This window comes from Protomyctophum bolini (assembly GCF_963924005.1).
Source record: "Protomyctophum bolini genome assembly, chromosome: 7".
NCBI lineage: Eukaryota > Metazoa > Chordata > Actinopteri > Myctophiformes > Myctophidae > Protomyctophum > Protomyctophum bolini.
In genome coordinates this window covers 7,023,054-7,047,500 of record NC_137868.1, presented here as the reverse complement: position 1 = coordinate 7,047,500, position 24,447 = coordinate 7,023,054, and the positions used below count along the sequence as shown (strand labels likewise).

Sequence of the window (24,447 nt, the reverse complement as noted above, 5' to 3'; positions counted from 1 at the left end):
TTGTGGACAGGCTGAGTTTATTATGCGTTTGTAACAATAACCAGATTTGCTCATCATAAAACGTATTGCGGTTTTCTACATTTCCATGACACTGAAATGTCTGACTTGGCTTCTTAAATCATAAAGGTTTACAAAGTTAGCCTGTAAATGGGATCCAGCATACATACAGTACTGTATGTGTGCTTTACCGTAAACCATGTGTGCTTTACTGTAAACTTTACAGTAAAGTTTAGCCTGTAAATGGGATCCAGCATACATACAGTACTGTATGTGTGCTTTCCTTAAAGTAACATGAAAGCGCCACGCGCATACAGATTCAAAAGAAAACTAAACGAAAAAACATTTTAGTGCATAATAAGAAAGAATTAGCTCTGTACCTGAAATGACAAAATGAATCAACAAATGTAGAACTTATTAATGTTACCTACACATATTTCTATATTTATATCTATGTTCCGTTTAGCGCTATTCAATAAGTTATCTATATATTTCCGCATAACAGCGCCTTTTTAAACAATAGTGTTTAGTGCAATATGTACATGTCAAAACATTCATTCAGGACCAAATATGAAACAGTCACTGGGTCAGTGACCAATATGAAACAGAACATTCACTGGGTCAGGACCAATATGAAACAGCACATTGACTGGGTCAGTGACCAATATGAAACAGCACATTCACTGGGTCAGTGACCAATATGAAACGGCACATTGACTGGGTCAGTGACCAATATGAAACAGCACATTCACTGGGTCAGTGACCAATATGAAACATCACATTCACTGGGTCAGTGACCAATATGAAACAGTACATTCACTGGGTCAGTGACCAATATGAAACAGCACATTGACTGGGTCATTGACCAATATGAAACGGCACATTCACTGGGTCAGTTTGACAAGCTATAGATCTGCTATTTCCGCTATTTACAAATTACTTTTTTTATTTTGTAATTTCTTTGGGGGGGGGGGGGGGGGGGGGGCAAATAAACAGTTTGCCTAAAATATGGACACCAGGGTTACTCTTTTTAAAACGTAAACATAAGAGGTTATTCGGCTTCTTCCACAACGAGACTTCAACTGAAAAAGTATGGAACTATCTAAAGGTTTTAATTAGAATAAGAAAATAATCATGGATCCTCCTGGGAACATCATTTTAAATTAAATTTGTTTTATATTAGTCTATAGCTTAGTTAATCGGTAAATTACAGCCACCTGGGCTTCTCTGTTCTTTTAAATTCTAATGGGAAACAAAAGGAGAAAGCCTATACCTACTGACTATTCAAACTGTAGTGGAAATCGACAACATTGAAGGCTGTGGGTGAAACGTTCCTTTTTTAGAGCAACCTAAACGTTTTCCACGTATAAGGTGATAGTATGTTAATACAATACTACAAACTGTGGTGGTTGCCTTGTCTACATGCTCTACTCTTCTATCAAGACCTTGTTGTGGATGCGGTAGGACATCTACTGGCTGAAAAGAGGTATCGCATGAAGGTAAAATGCATAGGTTGACACTTGACAGTAGAAATGTTGGCAGTCACAAGAAAAAGGGGACCCAGGTTTTAAATCCTGGGTAGGATATTAAAGGAGAACATTAGCCACTTTTTCCAGCATGTATTCATATAATTGGCCCTGATACTAATGCTAATTACAAAGAAAAAAGTCTACTCACTCTTGTGTTCTCTTCCCAGGAGTTGGCATGCTGAAACAGAAGCGATTGTTCTTCAATTAATAAAACATATTTAGATAAAACTCTGACTACCGATGAGCTCACTGGTAGGCAGGTTTCAGAACTGCCCACAGGCCTCCTCTGAGACATAGCGCGAGTAGAAAGAAATGTTAGCCATTTTCATAATGACAAAATGGCTGAGGAACCAATTATGTGAACACAGGTTGAAAATTAGCTTTAAAGGGGAAACGGTTGAAGTGTCTTTGATGTTTTGTGGGACGGCCATTGTTAGATGCAGTTGAAAAGACTGAACATTACGACGTGAATAAATTATATTATACTAAGACTTTTCTTTCCGACATCTTCATCATCTCTCTCGCTCCCATCAACGACTTCACCAAACCTTTCTCAGAAAAAAAAACCCCTTCCCTCCGGTACGGTAGGATATGCGCTTGGTGTTTAGAAATGTACAGGCGAGGCACACGGAAGACCACCGAGAACCCAAAGAAGAATTGAAACGTCGCCAGAACTTGAAAAAAAAGGTTTAAGACAAACTGAGAAAACCCACACTTGAGAATGTGCGTAACAGGAAATAAGAGTAAAACTTGAGAGGTTCTCAATTTCTTTCAATTTCAAGGACCCCCATAACTCTGAGAGTGTGCAAATGGAAACCATTGGTTCCTTTTCAACACTCTCAGAGTTACTCACCAGACCAGTAAGGGTCCATTTGGTTACTAACTATCAATCATTTTGCTGGGGAAACCCCTGGCCCAGACCTGTAAGGGTCCATTCGGAACCCACTGAACAAACTGAAGATGCATTTTAAGACCAGCAAAATTCAAATAAAAAAAGGCAGGGATGTATGTAGAGATGGAAACAAGTAATGTGTGTTGTGTGTGTGTGTGTGTGGGGTCCACAATGTCAACAGTTCCATCACCCCTTCTCTCTCCCCCTTTAGCCAAATTCCAATACCCCCTAAATCTCGGCCACTCGCTCACTCACTCCAGCATGGCGGTGAAATTGGTGACCTCCTGAAATATGTGACCTTCTTGTGGACTTCACATAACTTACATGGACGTCTTTAAATACGTGGCCTAAATACCGCTAGGTTGAACTCCGCTAAACGATTTGCGTTGGCGTGATGTTACTCTACACTACAGTGAACGGTTGTGCACATATTATTTCAGCAGGTCACCAGCTTCACCACAAAACACCGCCATGCCCGGAGTGACCGGAGTGTGAGCGAGTGAGCGGCAGAGATTTTTCTTGGGGGATTGGTATTCATCTTCTGTCTTCCTCAAACCGCTTTCTTTCGCTGCGTTCCGTCCGTCTGTCCGTCAGCCACGTCCTCTCTCCTTCCTCCTCTTCCCTCCTCCTTCCTCCGTCGCCGCCACCCCAAACCTCCGCATCACTTCGTCCTCGAAGCCGTCCATCTCCTGCTCCAGGGCAGAATCCTCCTCCTCCTCCTCCCCTTCCTCCTCCTCTTCCTCCACCATGTCCTCCAGGATGTCTGAGACGTCCTCGGCGAAGTCCTTGAAGCTCATCAGGTGGTGAGCGAAGACGCCGTCGGGGAAGAATTCCGACGCCAGCTTCCGGAGCTCCTCCGTCACGGAGGCCTCCACCGCGCCCGCCGCCTCCGCCTTGGCCAGGTAGCCCTGCAGGTGGAGGAGGAGGAGGAGGTCACTACGAGGCCTGATACAATTATTACAGAATTAATCACCTAATGTTTGAGCTCCCTAACATCGTTGCGTTGTTCAATTCAGTGAAGTGAAGTGAGGGGCTCTCTTATCATCATACGTCATCTCATTCCGGGCCAATCACAATTTCCGTCCTCACTTTTGTCTTCAATGTTTGTGTTTACACAATGTTTGTGTTACGACAAACACTCAAAACTGGCCATTCATTGTCATTCAATGTTCGTGTTAGGACAAACACTCAAAGTCAAAGTCGTACGATTTGTCACACACGTTACCACAGTGAAAATAATTTGTTCTCCGCATTTGACCCATCTCTTGGAGCGGTGAGCCGCAGCCAAGGAGCGGTGAGCTGCAGCCGTGCCGCGCTCGGGAATCATTTGATTAGTAGATTTGACCCCCCCAAACCAACCCTTTGATGCTGAGTGCCAAGCAGGGAGGCATTGGGTCCCATATTTACAGTCTTTGGTATGACCCGGCCGGGGATCGAATCCCCACCTCCCAGTTTCAGGGCCGACACTCTAACCACAAGGCCACTGAGCTGGTAGGTAAAACTAGCCATTCATTGTCAATGGCATTCAATGTTCGTGTTAGGACAATGTTTCACAAACGCCCCAAAAACAGGTTATAAAACCCGTAAAACCCGTAAAACAGCTATACCTGCAGGACGGCCTGAAAGTGGTCGTGGTGGACGGGCTGCAGGCCCTGGGCCCGGGCGCACGTCTCCACAGAGTCACAGCGGGCCTGGACCTGGGCGTTCCTCTGGAGCTTGTGTTTCTGGTGGATCCAGTAGTCAGGGTGCTCCACGGAGGGTGGGGGGGAGCGGGCCGGCCCACCTGGGGGGAGGGAAGGGGAGCAGTTAGTTAATGCACTAGTTAAGAATGAGATTTAGATAGCATGTTGTTTAGACCGGTGAATTTCAACCTATTTCATATCAAGGCCCACTATTCTTTCAGCATCTGAGCCATGGAGACTTGCTGACCCAAAACCTTTTTTTTTTTTTTTATATATTTTTTATCCCACGATTTTGTAACCCATTTTTCACCCCTGTGTCAATCATCTACTGTGATCCTGGGCTCTACACACCCTCCGCCAACCTGGGGAGAGCAACGGACTTAACTCATGCTTCCTTCATGCTTGAGTGTCCAAGTTGCTCCTTTACACCTGACAGGGGGGAGTTTCCCTGGTTGGACGCCGTAGCGCGTGGAAGGAACACGTTATTCCAACCAGTTCCTTTCCCCTCCATCAGGCGCCCCGGCCGGCCAGGGGGAGGCAGTTTAGAGACCAGGATTACTGCATGTTTTTGTGAGGGTACCTACCCAAAACGAAATAATTTTGTTATCGTTGGATAGGATTTTGTCCACAATTCCTTTCTCTAATTATGTAGACTTATAAGTAATGCAGAAGATTAACAATGATTTAACTTTTGAGAGCGTAAAATGAAACCAAATGTATGTATGTATGGGTCCATTTGATTTAATTTTACTTACACTGGGGGGCAAAGGTAATTTCTTAGTAGCGAGTTTGGACATGTAAAGGTTTCTGTCCACCTGACAGAGACGATATCAAACTGGGAGTTACTGGAATATAATAACCTTTGCCAGCGTGCCACACTTTGTCATCGCGGTGACGGTGGTGGTGGTCATGGTGGTGGCGATGGTCATGTTGGCCGTCAACGTGATCGTGGCGATCGTCGCGGTGACGTTTGTCGTGTTTGTCAGAGCGTCCTTCGTCTTTCCTCCACTCCTCTTTCTTCCACTCTCTCTTTCCTCCTCCATGTTTCTTGTCGTTTTTCTCCTTCCACTCTCCCTCTTGGTCCCGGTCGTTTCTGTAGTGTTTCTTCTCCTCCTTTCCTTCCTTCCAACCCCTCTCTTCCTTGCCTTTCCACTCCTCCTTCCTCTCCTCCTTGCTCCATTTCTCCGGCTTGTCCTTCCAGACTTTCCTCTCGTCCTTCCGCTCTTTTCTCCTCTCGTCGGTCATTCTCTCCCCGTGCTCTTTCCTTCCCTCCCTGCCCTTCCACGGCTTCCCCTCGCCGTCTCCTTTCTTCCACTCCTCTTTCTCCTTCCACTCCTTGTTCTCCTTCTTGTGTTTCCAGTCTTTCCCTTCCTTTCCTCCCTCCTCCTCGTGCTCATATTTTCTCTTCTCCTTCTCCTTCCACTCCTTCTTCTCCGCCTTCTCTCGTTCCTTCCGTTCCCTCTTCTCTCTGTCCTTCCACTCTTTCTCCCCCGCGTCGTATTTGTCTTTTTGTTTCTTCTCTCTCTTCTCTGCTTTCTTGTCGTGTGCTTCCTGGCCGCCGTCTCCCGTGTGGCCAGTAGGGGTCTCTGCAGCACCACCAGTGTCGGGTAGAGGAGGCGCTCCATCGGCTACTGAAGGAGAGGAGAATCAGAAATACAGTGTGAATTAGCACGATAAAAAGACACTCCCCCCCTCTCCCTCAAAAGGAAAAGTAGAAACACAATGTGTAAAGTGAAGGGAAGGACAAGCACCACATGGGGCCAAATTCCAATACCCAAAATGTCAGTGGTTTACTGTAGGTTTACTGTACTGTGGTCTAGGTTTTTAATCTGACCAAAGAACTGTCATCGGCCAGGCTCCATAGTTCACACCTCGTCATGTATGTATTCATTCAAGTTTTATTTATTCTCGAAATTACACTGAGTAATTAAACTCATTTTCAGTGTCGTCGAGTAATTTGTTTATTGTAATTCTTTATTTTGATGTTTGTAGGATAGGCATTTATAAGCTTTCAGCTTCAGCCTACATCACCTCCAGTTCCTTTTTTTTATATGTAACCCGTGTGTTAACAAATAATCTGTTTTGTAACTGTGAAGATGATCAAATAAACTAAACTAAACTAAAAACAATATCATATAGAAAAGCATCACAGACAAAATGTAAACATGTGAAATTACATACAGTAGGTTTACAAATAAAAAGTGAAAACAGATTTTAAAACGATCTATAAAACAGTTACATATCGTGTGGGTCTGTATGTATGCTCACCGAGGTTTTAAAACTACTCAAGGGTACCAATGTGTTAAATGTTAATGTCGTTTTCAGGTCATTCCATGTATTATAGGGCCACAGAAGCTAAAAGCAGATCTACCAAGTTCAGAGTTAACTTTTGGTACCTTGAATTTGGGGAAATTACTTGATCTGGTGTGGTATAGGGTTCAGAGTCCCATTTCAGAACAGAGGAGATGTATTTAGGACAATCTCCAAGCATGGCTTTATACAAGAACAGGTGCCAAGTGTCAAGTGTGTACCTCCTCTATGGGGTCATATTAATGCCCTGTCCCTGTCTCTCCTCCTGTATACATGCAGAGTGTGTGTGTTGGGTCAGAACGGCTCAGAGTGTCTAGCTCTTTGTGGAGGCCGGGGGGGGGGGACAGACCCCAGCTCTGAGAGTGTCTAGCTCAGGGGTGCCCACACTTTGACTTGAGCGCTACTTTGAAAATGACCAGCACAACAAGATCTACCTACCGGAAAAAAATAGAATTCCATGGCTTTGGAATAGCGGCGGTGGCGTTACGTATACAGTGTAATGCACTTGGAATGGTATTGCATTATGGGTTTGAGCTGACAGGCCCTTTTCGATGTCAATCAATCAAGTCGACTTAATTCAAGTGGCAGATGCAATGCCTTTGCGATCTACTGGTAGATCGCGATCTGCCTTTTGGTTTTGGGCACTCCTGGTCTAGCTCTTTGTGGAGGCCGGGGACAGACTCCAGCTCTCTCCTCAGCCTCTCGTTCTCTCTCTTCAGCCTACCGTTTTCCTCCTCCTCCTCCTCCACCTCCACCTCCTCCACCTCCTCCACCTCCTCCGCTGCCCTCTGCAGACGCCCTCTGCTAAATGCCTCCTTCATGGCTCCCTCCATCGCCTGGCCCTGGGGTACCTTTAGCTCCTCCCGCTGCGCCTGAGGGGAGAGAGAGACACACACACAGACACACATATACATGCAGTGACGCACATAAATTCACACAGACAGAGAGAGAGAGCTCTATTAGAGAAAGGTTAACTCCATAGACACATACAAAACAGAAAAAGTACAAAAATCACGGCACTCCATCTTTAAGATTTTATGCAATAACGGAAAACAGCCCATATAGATACAGTAGGTAGATGTTTTCGCTGTGCAACATGCTTCCATATAGAAGACACGTGGCTTCTATGGAATCCAAATGACAAATCAGTTGTAGCGACTGAGATCTTGAATCCACGGGTCCTCATGTGAGACCGAGCAGAGCATACTGTTCATGCACCTGTACCTGAGCTTGGAGGTCAGCTATCTGCTCAGTTCCTTTGTCCAACTTATTGAGAAGATCTGCATCATCTGCAAGTGACGGAGGTCCCTCTGTGTTCGACCACTCCTACACACGCACATTGTGTCAAGTACAAATGTATAGAATATATTTGGCCACAGACCCGTATCTGAAAATGTTTTTCTTCGCTCTTGTATATGCGTCTGAAAACACTGCATTTTCACTGAAACGTTAATCTTTACAAAGTATAGCGACAATAATACCACGACTGGATACAAGACACTGGGATTATACTGTGAGAGTTGTGTGAGAGTTTAGGAACAGATGTTTTGGTTGTGCCGTTTGGTTGTGCCTTTGGTTCATCAAGCATTTTTGGTATTCTTCATTTGCCATGAAGGAATATGACAAACTAAATGTGTCCATGAATTCATGCCTTGAATCCATTAAAACCGGGAAAAGATCTGTGTATTTTTTATTTTAGCGTTGTCTATTAAAAAATAACAGAGATCTACTTCGTGGCGTGCTGCAAACTTGTACATTAGTTCTAGTATTTTTAACATTTTTGAAAAATCTTGAAAGTGTTTGAAAAACTTGAATTATTTAAGACTCTCTTCTCTTCTGGGGGTCTCTGGCACAAAACATATTTTCAGATGGGGGTCCGTGGCCAAATACATGTCATTTTGGAGGTCCTTGGCAAGAAAACGTTTGAGAGCTATTGATTTAGAAGAATCGGTCTCAGGTCTTAATGGGGTAACATCCCACCACCATGTTCAACAACTTCCCATTTAGACCCGAGAACTGATTCTACAAATGTTTCTATGTCAGACAGTGGCAGATGCCATCAATGCAATTTCACACGCAAAGCAAAGTCATTCAACCACCCACACACGGGGAAGAAGTATGACATCAAAAGGTATCATAACGTGCTCTACAGCCAATGTGATTTATATGCTGAAGTGTCCGTGTGGTCTTGCCTATATCGGTAAAACATCAAGACCTTTAAAAAACACGCATATCAGGAACACCGGAGCACCATCCGCAACAACGTTATCACTAGCCCTGTAGCTGTACATTTCTGCAAAGCGGGCCATAATGTCTCCACACTCAGATGTACAGGGATTAAATTGATCCAACCCCCACGTAGAGGGGTGGACGACGACGACATTAATAACATCCTGTTAAAACGTGAGCTCTTTTGGATACACACATTGCAAGACTCTGGCTCCAAAAGGTCTAAATTAATATTATGATATCGGACCATTTCTGTAATTGGCATCCTGTGTTTGGGGGTATACTGTATATATTTATATTTTTGTTTATTTATATGCATTTGAGTCTCTGTGCCTTACATGCCCATAGATGAACATGGACTTGTTCTCACTTCCACGGTCATGTGATTGACACTTTATCTTCTCCTCGATGGGTCTTTTCCTGGTCGTTTCTGGTCCATATTTGTAACTGACTCTCCTTTATAAAATAAGGTATTTTGTTGTCCCTATTTTTTACTTACATTTCGAGTAGACAAGAGGCGCCTCTTAGGTAGCAGTACGATGGCCTGATCAGCGTATGAATACAATGTCTGTAAATATTTAGGACAAATATGAATGTATTGTATTTTGTATATGGGTGTTTAACCCATTCTGACCGGGCACCCATTTTGGTGTTAGCATCATGTTATGCTTTACCTATTGAAAAATAGCAGATCTACAAGCTCATATCGCGCCACCGAGTGGCGCGATACGAGCTTGTAGGTCTGCTATTTTTGAAAAATTCGAAGAACGACTGACATTTTTAGAATCTGATCTCAGGTCAGAATGGGTTCATCAGACCAGTGTGTGTCCAGTGGAAACCTCGTATGAATCTGATCTCAGGTCAGAATGGGTTAATATATCTTATACAAAGGTATATATATATATACATGTATTGTCTACTCATTCCTTGGAGGTCTGAGGAAGGGCTGCGCCCCGAAACGTTACCGAATTAAAGTTAAGATACTTGGGAGCCTGAATTGGTGTGCCGATTTTTTCATTTTCTCTACGTCAGTGGTGCTCAACCCTTTTCATGTCAAGGACCCCCAGAATTGTCTGAATTTGACCGCGGACCCCCATCTAAAAAATATGTTGTTCCAGCGACCACAAGAAGCAAATATTTGAGTTAAAAACGTTCACTGTGAAAGAATATAGATTCAAAGAATGTGCACACATTTTCACGCTTTTTCAAAAATGGAAGATCTACATACAAGGTCGAGCTATGAGCTTGTAGATCTGCTATTCTTCAACAGGTGAAGTTTAAAATAATGGTAAAAAGCAATGAGGCGACGACACCGATGCGGCCTCAGGTCTAAATGGGTTTGGACCTTTCCCCTGAGACGTTGCTCTATCCACTCCTCCATTAGTCAAGTCTCCACAGAGATTGAAGTTCATCTTAGATTTGATTGTTGGATTAATTTCACTGTGACCTACAGTTAGCGGTCTAATGTTTTTTCTTAGCCGAGGAGTGATACAGAAGTGTACAGACATTAAAACTGACCTGTTTTACTGGGATCTCTGCATCTCTCAGGTCCATGTAAGCTTCATATTCACTGTCTGGAAACAAACATTCACATGATTAGTCAATCGATCAACCAAACTTTATATTAATAGTACATGTTGTACATTTAAAAAAAAGGACCATACCGTTTTGCAGTGTCAATAGTAATACATGCCATTGTCTATTCACAGAGTCATCCGTATCGTACGTAAACAGACAATTATTTTCCAGTAATGTCTTCATTTTTAGATGTTATGTTTGTTTTGATTTAAAGGTCATTGAAATATTACAGAAGTCATCTGAATAACTACTCCAGTGTTGGCTGAACATTACAGCACAGGTTAATAAGTGCTCTTTGAAATCGAAAAAAACAATGCAAATAATAACCACAATTAGTGTGTGTTGGATGAAGCTCTCACGAGAGTTTCAAGTAAGCAAGTCTAATGTTTGTTTAGGCTTTAGGGCACTATAGTTAAACAAACATTGACGATGTGAGTTATGTTATGTGGCCAACATAAATACATCTTGTGACTGATTTTGTTTTATTATTTATACAGTAACAAACTGCACAACTCACAAGTGAAGCAAATACAAGTAAAAACACGCACACGTGCATAGTTGCATAGACACGCACACCTGACTGTTGTTTTAACAAAGATATGTGAGGATTGGGAGCATGCATGCATCAACATCACCACATCACCATGTGCTTACAAATCTAATATCCACTAAATTATAGTGAATTTCTGTCGTGCAAAGCATTCAAGGAAATGTGTCAAATGTATCCACAATAAAAACAACATCTTTGTTATTTTCATGGATAGCCGCACAGCCGAACACACACACACAACCTACCGTCGTCTACGTCAATGAAGATACCTGTAGATAAAAACACACCTCAGTCTCAGAGTCCTTCAAGTAGTAATTTACGATGCCAACCAGAACCCATCCACAATCCAACATTAGCTCACAAATAGTTTTGTAATTTTGTTGATACACATGGTCTTTAGGCTATAGAGCAGGGGTCCTCAACTAGAAATGCTGAAGGTCCACAAATACTTTTTGAACAAGACCATGGTCCAGTCTCATGCGCATGCAAATAAAATTGCTGCCCCCCCCCCTCACCTAGAAACAACTATGCCTGTTTAGTACAGTCAAACCAAGCTAAACCGGGTTTGTATAGCTCTTTCACTTTGACAAAATATTTATTATTCACACCTCCAAAAATCCAATTTTGTTCATTCAACTGAATGTGTGAAGGTGTCACTGCTAGTGAGCCAGTCAGCGCAACATTGTCATCATGACATGCCGGCCCACAATACACACATTCAGAGTGTTGATTGAGTTTCTCAGCATTGATCGAATACAACAGAGAATTCAACTCTCGGTTGCGGTTACTTTTCTTCTTCTCTTTCTTCTTTTTTTTTAAATGTTTTTTTGTGGCTTTCGCCTTAATTTTATATGTTTTTTATGGAGGGACAGACAGTAGGCTGACAGGAAATGGGGAGAGAGTTGGGGGGAGTCGAACCCGCGGCACACTGCCAGACTGGATTACCAGCCAAGGTGCCTGGACCGCTGAGCCATGGCCCAGGCCTCTTCTCTTTATTCTATCATTTCTCCAGGGTCCGCAGAGAGGTGTGCCGCGGTCCGGTCGTGGACCGCGGTCCGCCTGTTGAGGACCACTGCTATAGAGGGTTTGTTAGCCCCCAGGCTATGGGATACACATGGTCTTTAGGCTATAGAGGGTTTGTTAGCCCCCAGGCTATGGGATACACATGGTCTTTAGGCTATAGACAGAGGGTATGCACATGCATAAAGTGACTGGCAAAGTGAGTTTAACATCGTTTAATGCAATCAGACAGGACTTCCCACAATCCCATGCTGTATTGATGATGTTGGTACCAACAAAAACGATCAAAAACGTTGATCAAAATAACTATTCTTCTGCTACATTCTCCATTTTGTGTAGACGTCTTGTAAAATAAATAATGCAGATGTTTAACAATAATGTTAACTCTTGAGAGTGTAAAATGAAACCAAATGGAGTTAAAGATCTATAAGGGTCCATTTTGGTTACCAACTCTCCTTCACTTAGCTGGGGACCACCTGGACTCCCTCCCTTCAAGGACCACTGGTGGTCCCGGGGGCCACTGGTGGTCCCCGGGCCACTGGTGGTCCCCGGGGCCACTGGTGGTCCCCGGGGCCACTGGTTGAAAACCACTGCCGTTTGGGACACAGAAGGTCACCGGTTTGAAGTGTCCCTGAGCAACCCATACTCACACCCACCCAGGTCGTACTATGGACAGGTTGGCCAACATGTGAACCAAGTGACAGATATTTGACGTGGCAGGCTCCCCCCTGACGTGTCACATTTTGCCAAGGATGGTGAAAATAGTGTTGCCCCAACTGGACACCAATAATGACGTGCGAGTGAGAATGTGTAGCCCCGAGCAGGACACTTGACCCCTCGCTGCTCCCCACACGTATTAATAGCTCTGTGCTTAGAAAGGAGTAGTTGAGGCCTGAGCCGTGACTCAGCAGGTCCAGGCACCCTGGCTGGTAATCCAGTCTGGCAGTGTGCCGCGGGTTCGACTCCAGATCCCGAAGGCCTTTACTGCACAGTAAAGGCCGTCGGCCTTCGGCTCTCTCCCCATTTCCTGTGAGCCTACTGTCTGTTCCTCCATAAAAAATATAAAATAAAAAGGTGAAAGCCAAGTTCACCAAAACAGTAGTTCACCCAAACAAAATGACTGATTTTCTATCAATTACACACCCCATGAAGACTTGAATTCATCAAGTTTTTTAAGAGACAAAGCCCGAAGAGAAAAATTAAGGTTTTATGAGCCAATGATTTGAAAGTTGCAGTTTTATGAAAAGTCTTCTTCTGCCCCTATATACATGCAGTCACACGTTTATGAAACTTTACGGGGTTTTTTTGGGTGAAAAGTCACGATGAAATATTAAAGAAGAGTACCTCAAGTTGCCATGTATTGCTGTACTTCAATTGAACATAAATTTTCTTATGGAATATTTTTCTCCATTGGCCAAAGACGCGGGTGGGTCATCTTGCCTTTATAGGTCTATGGTTTTAACACTCTAATCTTAGTAAAACTGACCTGTGTTGGCTCTGTTTTTTTGGGGGGGTTTTTTACGCCTACACCAAATCTCTTCCATCGAAAATAGTCGATCTACAAGCCCTGCTTTGACGCATTGTGAGCTTGTAGATCTGTGATGTTCCCACCAGACGCTAGGCTAGGGCACCAAGTGGTCAACGCCTACCTGAGAACAAGACGGTGCCGATGCCCAGCAGGATGACGGCTCCCAGAATGCACTTGTTCAGAGAGAAGCTGAACTCCTCCCCCCGGCTGGGCGGCTGGAACTCCTCTTCCTCCTCCTCTTCCTCATCCTCCCTCACGATCTGCTCCAGGGTGGACAGGAGAGTCCTCCTCCTCCTCAGCCCTGTGTCCCCTTCCTCCTTCTCCTCCTCGCCTACCTTCTCCTCCCAGCCCTCTGGTGAGTCTGGGGGGGAGAGCAGCCATTTTGCACAATTATACAAAACACAAGTAGGGCTGAATGTCCTGAAACTATCAAAAATATCATTGGCGATTATTAGGGCTGTCACGGTTACAAATATATAAGTTGACGATTAACGATTTAATTGTGTGTTTTATTTCATTGAACATTGGAAAGTTACAATTTGTGTTTGGCACAAATAACTTCAATATTCAAAGACGCATTTAATATTTTTTTCTTTCCAAAAAAATGTATGAAATAGTTGATCTAACAGCTTACAGCACGTCACAAAGTAAGCTGATAGATCTGCTATTCATGCTATTTTTGAAAAATACTTGAAAATGTATGTACAAATTACAACATGGAAATGATTAACTACTCAAAACTAACACAATATAATAATTTGATTTCATCAAAATTCGTTTGGATTGGACCCTGTCATACAGTACCTGTTTTGGTATCACATCAAACAAGGCGATCGCCAAAAAATCTCCACTTTGCGTCATTACATCACGACAAACTCCCCTATATACACTGCCAGGAAACATTAGCTTGAGCTTCAGCATTTTGAACACGCATACAGGCCAGGAGATTGACATTGCTACTGTATGACAGCCAGCTACAGTCACAGAGGAGATCCTCCTATAAACAGTGCTACTGTATGACAGCCAGCTACAGTCACAGAGGAGATCCTCCTATCCACAGTGCTACTGTATGACAGCCAGCTACAGTCACAGAGGAGATCCTCCTATAAACAGTGCTACTGTATGACAGCCAGCTACAGTCACAGAGGAGATCCTCCTATAAACAGTGCTACTGTATGACAGCCAGCTACAGTCACAGAGGAGATCCTCCTATCCACAGTGCTACTGTATGACAGCCAGCTACAGTCACAGAGGAGATCCTCCTATAAACAGTGCTACTGTATGACAGCCAGCTACAGTCACAGAGGAGATCCTCCTATCCGCAGTGGAAAACTAAGTAAAGCCAGTTGAGCTGAGCTGAGCCGGTACCATGCAGAAGAAAAGCACCGTACCAGGAGCCAGGAGCAGGAGGTTAAAGCTGGGGGTTCCCAAACATTTGCATGGCATGGACCCCCAAATAGCCGTAGCCTCTGGCTGTATCCCCCCCCCATAGACCATATTCACACGGCGGCCATTTTGGATTTTTGCATTGAAAAAGCAGGGTGGCAACGCTGTGTGAATCTGGTCTATTTCAAAATAAATGGCTTAAAAGAAAAAGCTTCATTTTGCATTTAAAAAAACTACACACCACCTACTAGGACAGGTGCGTCGGAGACGGCAACCAAATGCGAGTCATGAGAAGAAAATGGTCCCACACACTGTGGGACCAGATGAACATTGAAATATGTGCACAATAGTCTAATGAACTGAACCTGAATTAAATTTAAAAGTGGCACCTCCCACTTTGAAAACCACTTGCTTAGAGTTTCCAGCAGTGTTGATTTCATTGACTAAAACTAAGGCGATTTTATTTTCACTGACGAAAACTAAAAACTAAATAAAAGGTTATGCTGACTAAATAATATATTGACAATTTAGTCAACTACACCAAACCAAAAACTACACTAAATATGTTCGGGAGGGACTAGTCGAGACGAGATCCAGTAGAACTAAAACAGGTCTTCATGGGGCATTGCTGAAAATGAGCACTTGTGCTCAGCTACTTCTACCCTGGGTAAATAAGCGAGAGAGATGGGTGTAACGGACAGAAAACAGCTGATCTACAAGCTCACGATTGAAATCAGCTCACAATGCGTTACGCTGCGAGTGAGTTGAGTGAGTTTGTAGATCAGCTATTTCTGGCATGCAGCCAAGTGAAAAACCAGCCATTTCAATGGCATCACTGCCCGCCAAAAAATCTACATATTTTAGTCGGGCTAAATCAACTTCAGATTTAGTCGACTAAAATCTTTTAGACAAGTAAAACATTTCAGGTGACCAAGATAAACTAAATCAAAATGTGCTGTCAAGGTCAACATTGGGTTCCAGAGCTCATGCAGCTTTACAGTACTGTACCAGCATCATACCGACCCCAGTGTCCAGTCCCTGCTCCAGATAGGACTGTATAAGTCCAGAACCAGCTGGTCCAGTAAGTACACTTCACACATAAACACAATCGCCCACACAGAGTGCATCAGTGATATTACATAAAATGTTACTTTCTTTTTTTTTTATCCCACGATTTTGCAACCTATTTTTTCACCACAGTGTCAATTATGTGTCAATGGTTTACCTGATGCCTCACTTTTTAAATCCATTTCAGATTAGTTTTATAAATATTAATTTGAATCAACACACCAATTAGAATATAATAAACTTTACATTAAAATATCAACACCAATAAACAAAATCTACTCTTTCAGAAATAGTTTTATAGAATATAATAGAATTTTCCAAAGAATCCATTCAAATATATAAACTCACCTGCTTGTTTCCCTGAGTCAGTCACCCTCTGAGACAGCTCTGACTCCTCCGCTTCCTGCCCTAGCCCCTCCCCCTCTGTGGCTCCTCCTCCTGCCTGCATAAGCCCCTCCCCTCCCAGAGTCTCGGGTGTCAGCATGGAGGCGGGGGGCTCCTCGGGGGAGGGGCTTATGTGGGTGTACGAGTCGGAGAAGGTGTCGGCCTCTGGGCTGGGCGGCACCGTGCCCTCAGGGAGGCCCTCCGATTGGCTGTGTGCGTCGTCATCGAAGGAGGAGGTGGGGGCGTAGACGCGCAGGGAGGAGGGGGGACGGGGGTCATCGGGGACAAGGGTGTTCAGGGGGTCAGGGGTCGCAGGGGCGGGGTCGACAGATACAGGGGTGGGGTCGACAGTAGGTTTTTCGGTAATAGGGGTGGGGTCCTCATTGATAGGGGTGGAGTCTACAGTGCTAGGGCTAGGAGCTTCAGTGCTAGGGCTAGGGTCTTCAGTGCTGGGGCTAGGGTCTTCAGTGCTATGGCTGGGGGTGAGGATGGTGTCTGGACTAGGATTTTCACCTAGGTCCGTCCGGTCTTCTACGCCCTGTAAGGAGGAATCGTTCAGTCAACCAACTAGCAGGTGTTAAGCCTACTTCACCCTGGTGACGGAGGTGTTGCCTAGCAACTGGACCAATGTTAAAAGCTGATTTTCGACTATATTGATCTGAATAGAAATATGTTTCCAAATGTATGAAGTGTCTTAGTCAACATATATTATTGTAAAGGCTACAAGACATCAGAGACACATACTTCCCACAATCACCAAAGGACAGTTTGAAAACATGACCAATGACAACAAATTCCCATAATATCTGTTGCGGTGAAGTACAACAACGTGCAAACACAGCAGCAAGATTCATGAGCTGCTGTGACAGGAGAAGGATGTCAAATGGAACACAACCACCTTAAAGACTATACTACTAACCACTGTGTATTCCTGCACTATCCGCATCGAGTGACCCTGGCACATAATATATAAATCGATCTATTGGATACACCGACTTCCAAATGTACATACAACTTTGTCTTGATTGTATATTGTTCCACTTTTTGCTTTGGCAATGTAAACGTATGTTTTCTCACGCCAATAAAGCCCTTTGAATGTAAATGAATGGTGTGTTATGAGGTCAGTATACCTGCCGTTCATCCACAGGGATCTCTGACGTCGTCACTGACCCCTCCACAGGCGATGGACAGCCTGCTGACACACGCCCAAAGGTGGGAGGGCATCGAGAAGAGTTTAGATAGATACAGTACTTATTTTCAGAACCGTGTGTGTAAAGCATGCATTGCACGCACAGTGTGTTGCCGTCATAGGCCACATTTGGGCACAAAATGAGTGTTTATCCAAAATTCAAAGGACTGTTGTTAGAGTTGGGGTTAGTGCAATGACCCAAAAAGTTAAGTCGACATGAGTGTGATTGTGTGTGTGTGTGTGTGTGTGTGTGTACCTGCTGTAGATGTATTACTGCCTTCATGTTGCTCTGCCCTCAGTGTCTCAACTCCAGTCTCCTGAGACAGACAGACAGACAGACACTTAACACCAATTATGTGCTACTGTAGTTCCGCACATAGATTCCAGACTAATAACGCATACTAACGCAGTGATATTATTCTGGCCAAGTCAGGCTAGTCTCCACTAGCAGCTCCCACCTCGTTGGCACACGAGCACTGCGTGGTTAATTATGGAATGCTTGTAGAACCGATTCATTTTCTAAGTCCAGTCCGAGAACCGCCAACAGTCACTTTGAATAATACAACGAGCATGCCAACAGTCTCTCGAAGTACTGTACTACACAATTGGAATTATTTATTTCATATACAGTACGTAACATTAAAATGTTCTGTTAATTAGGCCTAAACGGATCTTGGCACACATTTCGTTACAGACAGACAGACAGACATGGCAGGCACACAGACAGACAGACAGACAGACAGACAGACAGACAGACAGACAGACAGACAGACAGACAGACAGACAGACAGACAGACAGACCTCTGGGGTGCCACTGCTGTCAGACATCGCCCTCTAGTGGAGACGTCCAGACTCCTGCAACACAATGACATAGTCTTATTGAACGCCAGTCTTCAGTTCGGGTGACAATGAATACAATTATTATTACGAAATAGGACTGCCTCCTCTCCGTTCTCTCGACTAAAAACCTAAATCAGAAAATCAGTGGATGACAATGCAAGCCAGTTCTTACAATTTAGGCATTTAGAGCAGACGCTCTTTTGTCTTATCCAAGAGCGACTTTGAATAAGTAAGATAAACACACACATAAAATGCAGAGAGAACAGTGTAGTAGTGCCTCAGTAAACTAGGATCACAGGAAAACCAATAACCTAGCATCATCAGTCTCAAACCTTTTAATTTCAAGGACCCGCATAACTCTTCAGCGTACACAAATGCAACGTGTACACTCTCAGAAGTTACAGAACTGTAAGGTCCATTTGGAACCCCCTCAAGGAACCCTGAGGGTCCCTGGATGGACCCCACTTTTGAGAACCACTGCCTTTTATGTTTTGGACATATAAGGCTTGCGCTTGTTCATAATAAATGCCACAAATACTTGGTGAAAAGGGAGTGTGGAGCTCTGTTTTGTAGCCGTAGGTGTTTCATGATATATTGTGTGGTAATGTGGACAATAAGTGTTTAATTCATTATCCCGACATGGAACTAGCAGGACACACAAACACACATGTTCCTGAGCTGTCACGATGACCAGTGGTGGAAAAAGCACTCACATTTTTAAAAAGTACCAATACTGCAATGTAGAATTCAAAATGTACTTCAGTAAAAGTACAAAAGTATTGGCCTCAAAATGTACTTAAAAGTACCAAAAGTAAAAGTAAACCTTCTAAATAATTAAATTATACAGAAGGTCCCATTTCAAGTTTTCAAATGTATAAAAAAAACGATTTTGAAAAATAGCTGATCTACAAGCTCACAATGCGTCGCAACGCAGTGTAAGCTCGAGTCGTAGATCGGCTATTTTCAAATGGCCGAAATGCATATAGTGTTGAAGTGGTTAGTGTATGTCTTGTAAGAATAATCCAAATCTACAAAAAGTAACTAAAGTTTTTAAATAATTGTTGTTGGAGTAAAAGCACAATAATTGCCTCTGAGATGTAGTGGAGTAGTATTGGAAATATTCAAATAAAGTACAAATGCCTCAACATTGTACTGAAGTACAGCACTGGAGTACATCATTAGTTACTTTACTTTCCACCACTGACAATGACACAGGCAAAACTAAACGGACATCGTCTATTTACACGAGGACAGTATTTGAATAGAGGCCCAATGCTTTCAGCCTTAACACACCCTGCTTTACTGTCTATGTGTGTCTATGTGTGTGTGTGTGTGTGTGTGTGTGTGTTTAGATTGCATGGATGCGTGTGTGATTGCCTGCCGTGCCTGTGCTTAGTTGGCACGTCATCGTGTTAATGTATCTGTGGGTGCACTCGCACGCACGTCGCACATGTACAGTAAATGTTGACACGTGGATGCACAATTATGCGTGTGCGCCATGTGTGGTATCCACATGCACGCATGCGGATACACTCGTTGTGCATGTGATATTATGCAAATGTATGCGAGCTCGTCGTTAGTGTGTGTATGTATGTACACTTAATTACTATACTTGTGAGGGCCAAGTGTCCCCACAAGTATAGTAGAATATGAGAAATAGACTGATTGGTGAGGACCGTTTTTTTCATGCTTCTTATGGTGAAGAAATGTTTTAGAATGAATTAGGACATTACAATTAGGACAAGGTTCAGGTTGGGGTTAGGATTAGACATGTAGAGGTCAGGTTTAGGGTTTGGAGTTACAGCATGCCTGATTTATACTTCAGTTACGTACAGAAAACATGGCAGATCTACAAGCTCACAATGTCATCGTGCTGCGACACATTGTGAGCGTATAGATCATTGATTTTCCGCTTTAAATGTTAAAAATGGCAATATCTAAATATATTTTCGTATTCATGAACCTATTTAGAAATGTATATCGTCTCGGTCGGGTGGATCAAACCCATAAACTGTTAAACTGATTAAAATTCAATCTACAAGCGCTGCTACTTTTGGGCACCACTGTGACTGTAGTATGATCAAGTATAGCATTAAAAACACCACAAAAAGTTTAAATATGCAGATAAGAGAGGTACTGTGGTGTACTGTAGGCTACATGGCAAAAATAAAAAAATGACGCAGATGCTTTCCTGGATTGAACGGGCTAAAAATGTCGACGTCCTCGCAAGTATAGAACCACGACCGTGACTGTGTGTGTGTGTTTACATGTAAATGTTCACAGGGCTTGCATGCATGTGAACATTGGGTTCTTCATTAGTAGTGGCTGTGTGTTGCTCTGCCTGGCGGTCTGACTCCTAGCTGAGGGGAAATATTTCAGCCCGTCCCTCTGGTAACTAAGGCTGGATCTATTCTAGACATACAAGCAACGGACACTTTGCTACACAGTAAAGACTCCGTGTTAATTTAAAGGGGAATACGAGCCTCCTTCTCTCTCTCTCTCTCTCTCTCTCACATGTGGGTCCCCTTGGAATACATCCTTGGAACACATCCCTTATTATTTATTTTATTGTACACTTATACAATATTGATTGACGCAATGACTTGTATGGTGTGTCCTATAAGTCCATGTGGGCTGGGCACCTCTGGTGCATGAAACACAAATAAAGAATCTATCTATCCTATAGGCCTAGTTCACTCAGTGTGAATGGAAACACGGGTTCAAATCATGGGAAGAAGAGGTGAGTTTACCACACTGAATTAGAAAAAAAGCAATGCCTTTATTCCAAAAACTAGGGATGCACCGTTGTTGAAATGTTATTCCGACAAACGGAAAAAAACGTTCCAACTTGTTGACTTTTTGAAAGCTTCCCCAGAAAACACTGACATAATCTGCAGCCTTCATCATCACAATCATATTAATTTTGATATCGTTTCGATACCGATATTGCATTTTAAGGCCAACACCGATTATGATGCCATGTGTACAAGCCTACATGACATTTGTATTCAAGTTACAAAAATAAAACAACTTGTTTGTTTTATATTTTCTCCCACAACTCTCTTCCACCCCTCCGTTACATAATTGTGGGATTCAAGTATGTAATTGGTTACTGGGAACAGTACTGATTCAGCTCTCAGCATCCATATTCTGGGAGGAACATTAGCCAAAAAGTTCTTGTTTTCTTTGTATAGATGGACAAAAAGTGGTCCAATTACATTATCTATAACTCGGGCCCACTTCTAGAGGGGCCCAAGTCTAAAGGGTTTAAAGGACAACTTTAGTTTTTTTCAACCACGGTTCATGTTTTAGGTTGTTATTAGAGAAAGTAAAAGATGAGTTTTCATTTGCTGCTTTCTTTCGTTTTAGGGATTTTAGCTGTTTTTGACAGGGGGCGGGGGCAATCGAGCATGGGGCAAAATATGTATTTTTTTACAAAACATTGCGATGTATAGTTGCTGTAGTATGATCAATTAGGGCGTTCATTTAGGATAAAACACAAAGCGTTAGAATATTATGCAGATAAGAGGTTGGTTTCTGCCCGACAGCAACGATACATCCGCCTATTCGAGACAGTTACTGAAGACTGACACCTCTCAGTCTGAAAACATAACACCAAAACACGCCACACCAAAACACATCTATACTACTTAGTATAGATCTGATATTTTCCGCTATCACAGACACACGCACAACGACATATATAGGGTTTTTAAGCGGTTAACCATGGTTAATGACATACTTCAAAGTCCCTTAAAAACTTAATTCCCTGTCAGTAATTTAGGTCTTGTGCTGCTAATCACGGTCTGGTCCCGAGAGAGAGAGAGAGAGAGAGAGAGAGAGAGAGAGAGAGACACTGAGCAGAGCCCTGGGGGCCTGGTGCCAGTGTTGCCAGATTCTGAGAGAAATAAGCAACAAGATCTACGAAAACAAGCCCAGAAGAACCACTTTGAACTGATAAATCGGCTATTTGACAATAGTCGACCTATAAGCTCACAGCGCATTGCGATGTGATGCAGTGAGCTTGTTACGGCAAAAAAAAACAAAAAAAAAACACAGCTTATCTGTCAGTAGATTTGGGCTATTTTCAAATAAACCTTGAAAATATTTGGAATATTTTTGTCCCTGGCAGTTGGCACAGAGATAGATAGTTTCAGATGGGGGTCAAGTCAACGGACACCTGGGGGGGTCCTTGACATGAAAAGTGTTTCACGACCCAGACCACTGGACTGACTGGGTTAAACAACATTTAGTAAGCGAAAACATACAAGCAAGCAACTACTGTACACTTTAGAAACAAGCCTGAAACTAGCAAGAGATCATTTCGGGGCTCTCTGCAGATTAGCAGAGGGAGAGTTGCATCCAGGATGACAGTTTATAGGCAATTGCCACCGGATGAAGACCTTCTTCAACCAACAGTAAACCATTTTCCATCAGCATTCAGCACCCTGTCGGTTAACAGCACTGAAGGCGGACGTTGTTAACCTGGGCCTCGACCGATCCGATATGGAAGTTACTGAGTTGATTCGCATATTCGATTTGGCTTAAGGTTTTACGTCGGATTCCCTTCCTGACACAACCCTCTGCATTTACCGAGGCTTGGGACCGGCACAAGTAGGAAAGGAAAGGAAAGGAAAGGTACTACGTTTACCCAGGGTAAATGGACTAAGCTCAAGAACTTGTTTACAGCCAGGCCCTGCTCATAGAACATTTCATGGTAGGGGTTCAATGCCTTGTCCAAGGGCACTTCAGCGGTGGTAATTTTAACGTGCCGGTCCGGGGATACGAACTATAGCGACCTTCCGATATCAAGACAGCTCCGCAAACCGTTTCGGCCACCGCTGCCACACTGGCTTGTGCCCCGTTGACGCTGCACCGAATGAAGACAGTAAAGAAACAAGTCCCATAAAACAATATTTACAAGCAATTTGCCAAGTCCGCTTATTATAAGCGACTTTGGTATTGTGTGTTCTGTGACAAACAATCCCAAAGCCACTTATAATAAGCGGACTTGGCAACGCCGCTTGGTGGAGCGTCACATATACAGTGGAGTGGCTCGAATAGATTAGCTCAGCTAAATATAACCTCCATGACACAGGGAAGTGAAGAAAGGAAACCAGAGAGGAGGGATGGATGGATGGAGGGAGGGATGGATGGATGAGGGAGAAAGAGAGCCAGAGGGAGAGTGCAACATTACACAGCCTTGAGGACTAAAATAGACAGCCATGTAACGCTCATGATTCACAGGGTATTCTTGAAGATATGCACAGACTTACAGTATAAATGAACAAGAGCTGTGTCTATCAATTCATTTCTTAGTCCAATTGATTGGATTGGAATTTGCCAGAAGGCTTTTATAAGTGGCCATGAGCCCATGACCCCAACGCAATATCATAATAATGTTAATTTAACGATTTCTGAGTCAAAAAAATAATAACATTTTGTAAAACTCTGAGTTGAATAAGCCCACTGTAAAGTGGGAGTATCAGCCATGCAGGCTGGTAGGCTACTCTCTTGGGAGAAGTAAATATCCATCACAGAACGAACGAGCTAAGGACTACTTCCACATGTCAGAACTGTTTAGTTCTTCTGAATGATGCTTTTTCTTTTCTTTTTTCTGGTCTTGGTCTTCCACAGCAGGGAGAAGAAATGACCAAACATGGTCACATGCAGTGGTAAAAGTCCAGTGCAGGAACAGCAGCACCAGATTGATTAGATTAAACGCCCACCCCAACTTCATTAAGAAAACATGAGAGTCGTCTATAATCAAAATCAAATGTTAACAGCTTTCAAAATCAACTGGTTTTTACATCGAAGCGAAGCTTTAATTTGAGAGGCGTTTGACAGCTGTCAATTATGGTAGTCATCAAATAAATCTCTTTAAATTAATTGTCATCAAAAGTCAGAAACAACAGGACACGAATCGTTATTTATTTCTTCTTCCCTTTTTTGTACAATATATTTATACAACTGTGTTTCCTAACTTAGAATTTCTTCTCGTGCAGAATAAAATGCGTGGTTTGTTACAGTAATTCACTTCAGCTTGACAAGAGGACAGCAGCGGAGCAGGAAGCAACGCAAGTGCAACATAATGTAACATAATGGTTGTTTGTTTGTGTTTGTCTTTACCTGTCCGGTCAGTTGTCTTTTGCTTTGATGCCAGTCAGTCCGTCCCGTCAATGAAACGTACCGTCCGTCAATAAATGCAGTAGTTTCTCTTCTCTCCATCAACTTATTCACACAACTAGTAGTTGGAACATTTTGA

General features: G+C 43.2%; 1 protein-coding gene across 1 annotated transcript; it reads right to left on the bottom strand.

Moving 5' to 3' along the window:
* pbxip1b (pre-B-cell leukemia homeobox interacting protein 1b) lies at positions 1-24,447 on the bottom strand. The gene is made up of 14 exons (XM_080767337.1): positions 24,312-24,447; positions 18,144-18,197; positions 17,599-17,659; positions 17,284-17,348; positions 16,118-16,691; positions 13,437-13,676; positions 11,013-11,036; positions 10,158-10,213; positions 9,139-9,207; positions 7,635-7,736; positions 7,175-7,282; positions 4,961-5,747; positions 4,026-4,201; positions 1-3,326 (listed from the first exon to the last, which is right to left on the bottom strand). Exons 2-14 carry the CDS (start codon positions 18,168-18,170, stop codon positions 3,009-3,011), a joined length of 2,607 nt encoding a protein of 868 aa, XP_080623463.1. The 5' UTR covers positions 18,171-18,197; positions 24,312-24,447; the 3' UTR covers positions 1-3,008.

What these genes read in the sequence shown, in the direction of transcription:
- pbxip1b (XM_080767337.1), bottom strand. Translation starts at nt 18,170, where the DNA reads ATGTCTGACAGCAGTGGCACCCCAGAG. An exon ending in CAGTAATACATCTACAGCAG is followed by an intron (nt 17,349 to 17,598) that starts GTACACACACAC and finishes GGCGTGTGTCAG; the next exon opens with CAGGCTGTCCATCGCCTGTG. An exon ending in TGACTCAGGGAAACAAGCAG is followed by an intron (nt 13,677 to 16,117) that starts GTGAGTTTATAT and finishes TCTCCCCCCCAG; the next exon opens with ACTCACCAGAGGGCTGGGAG.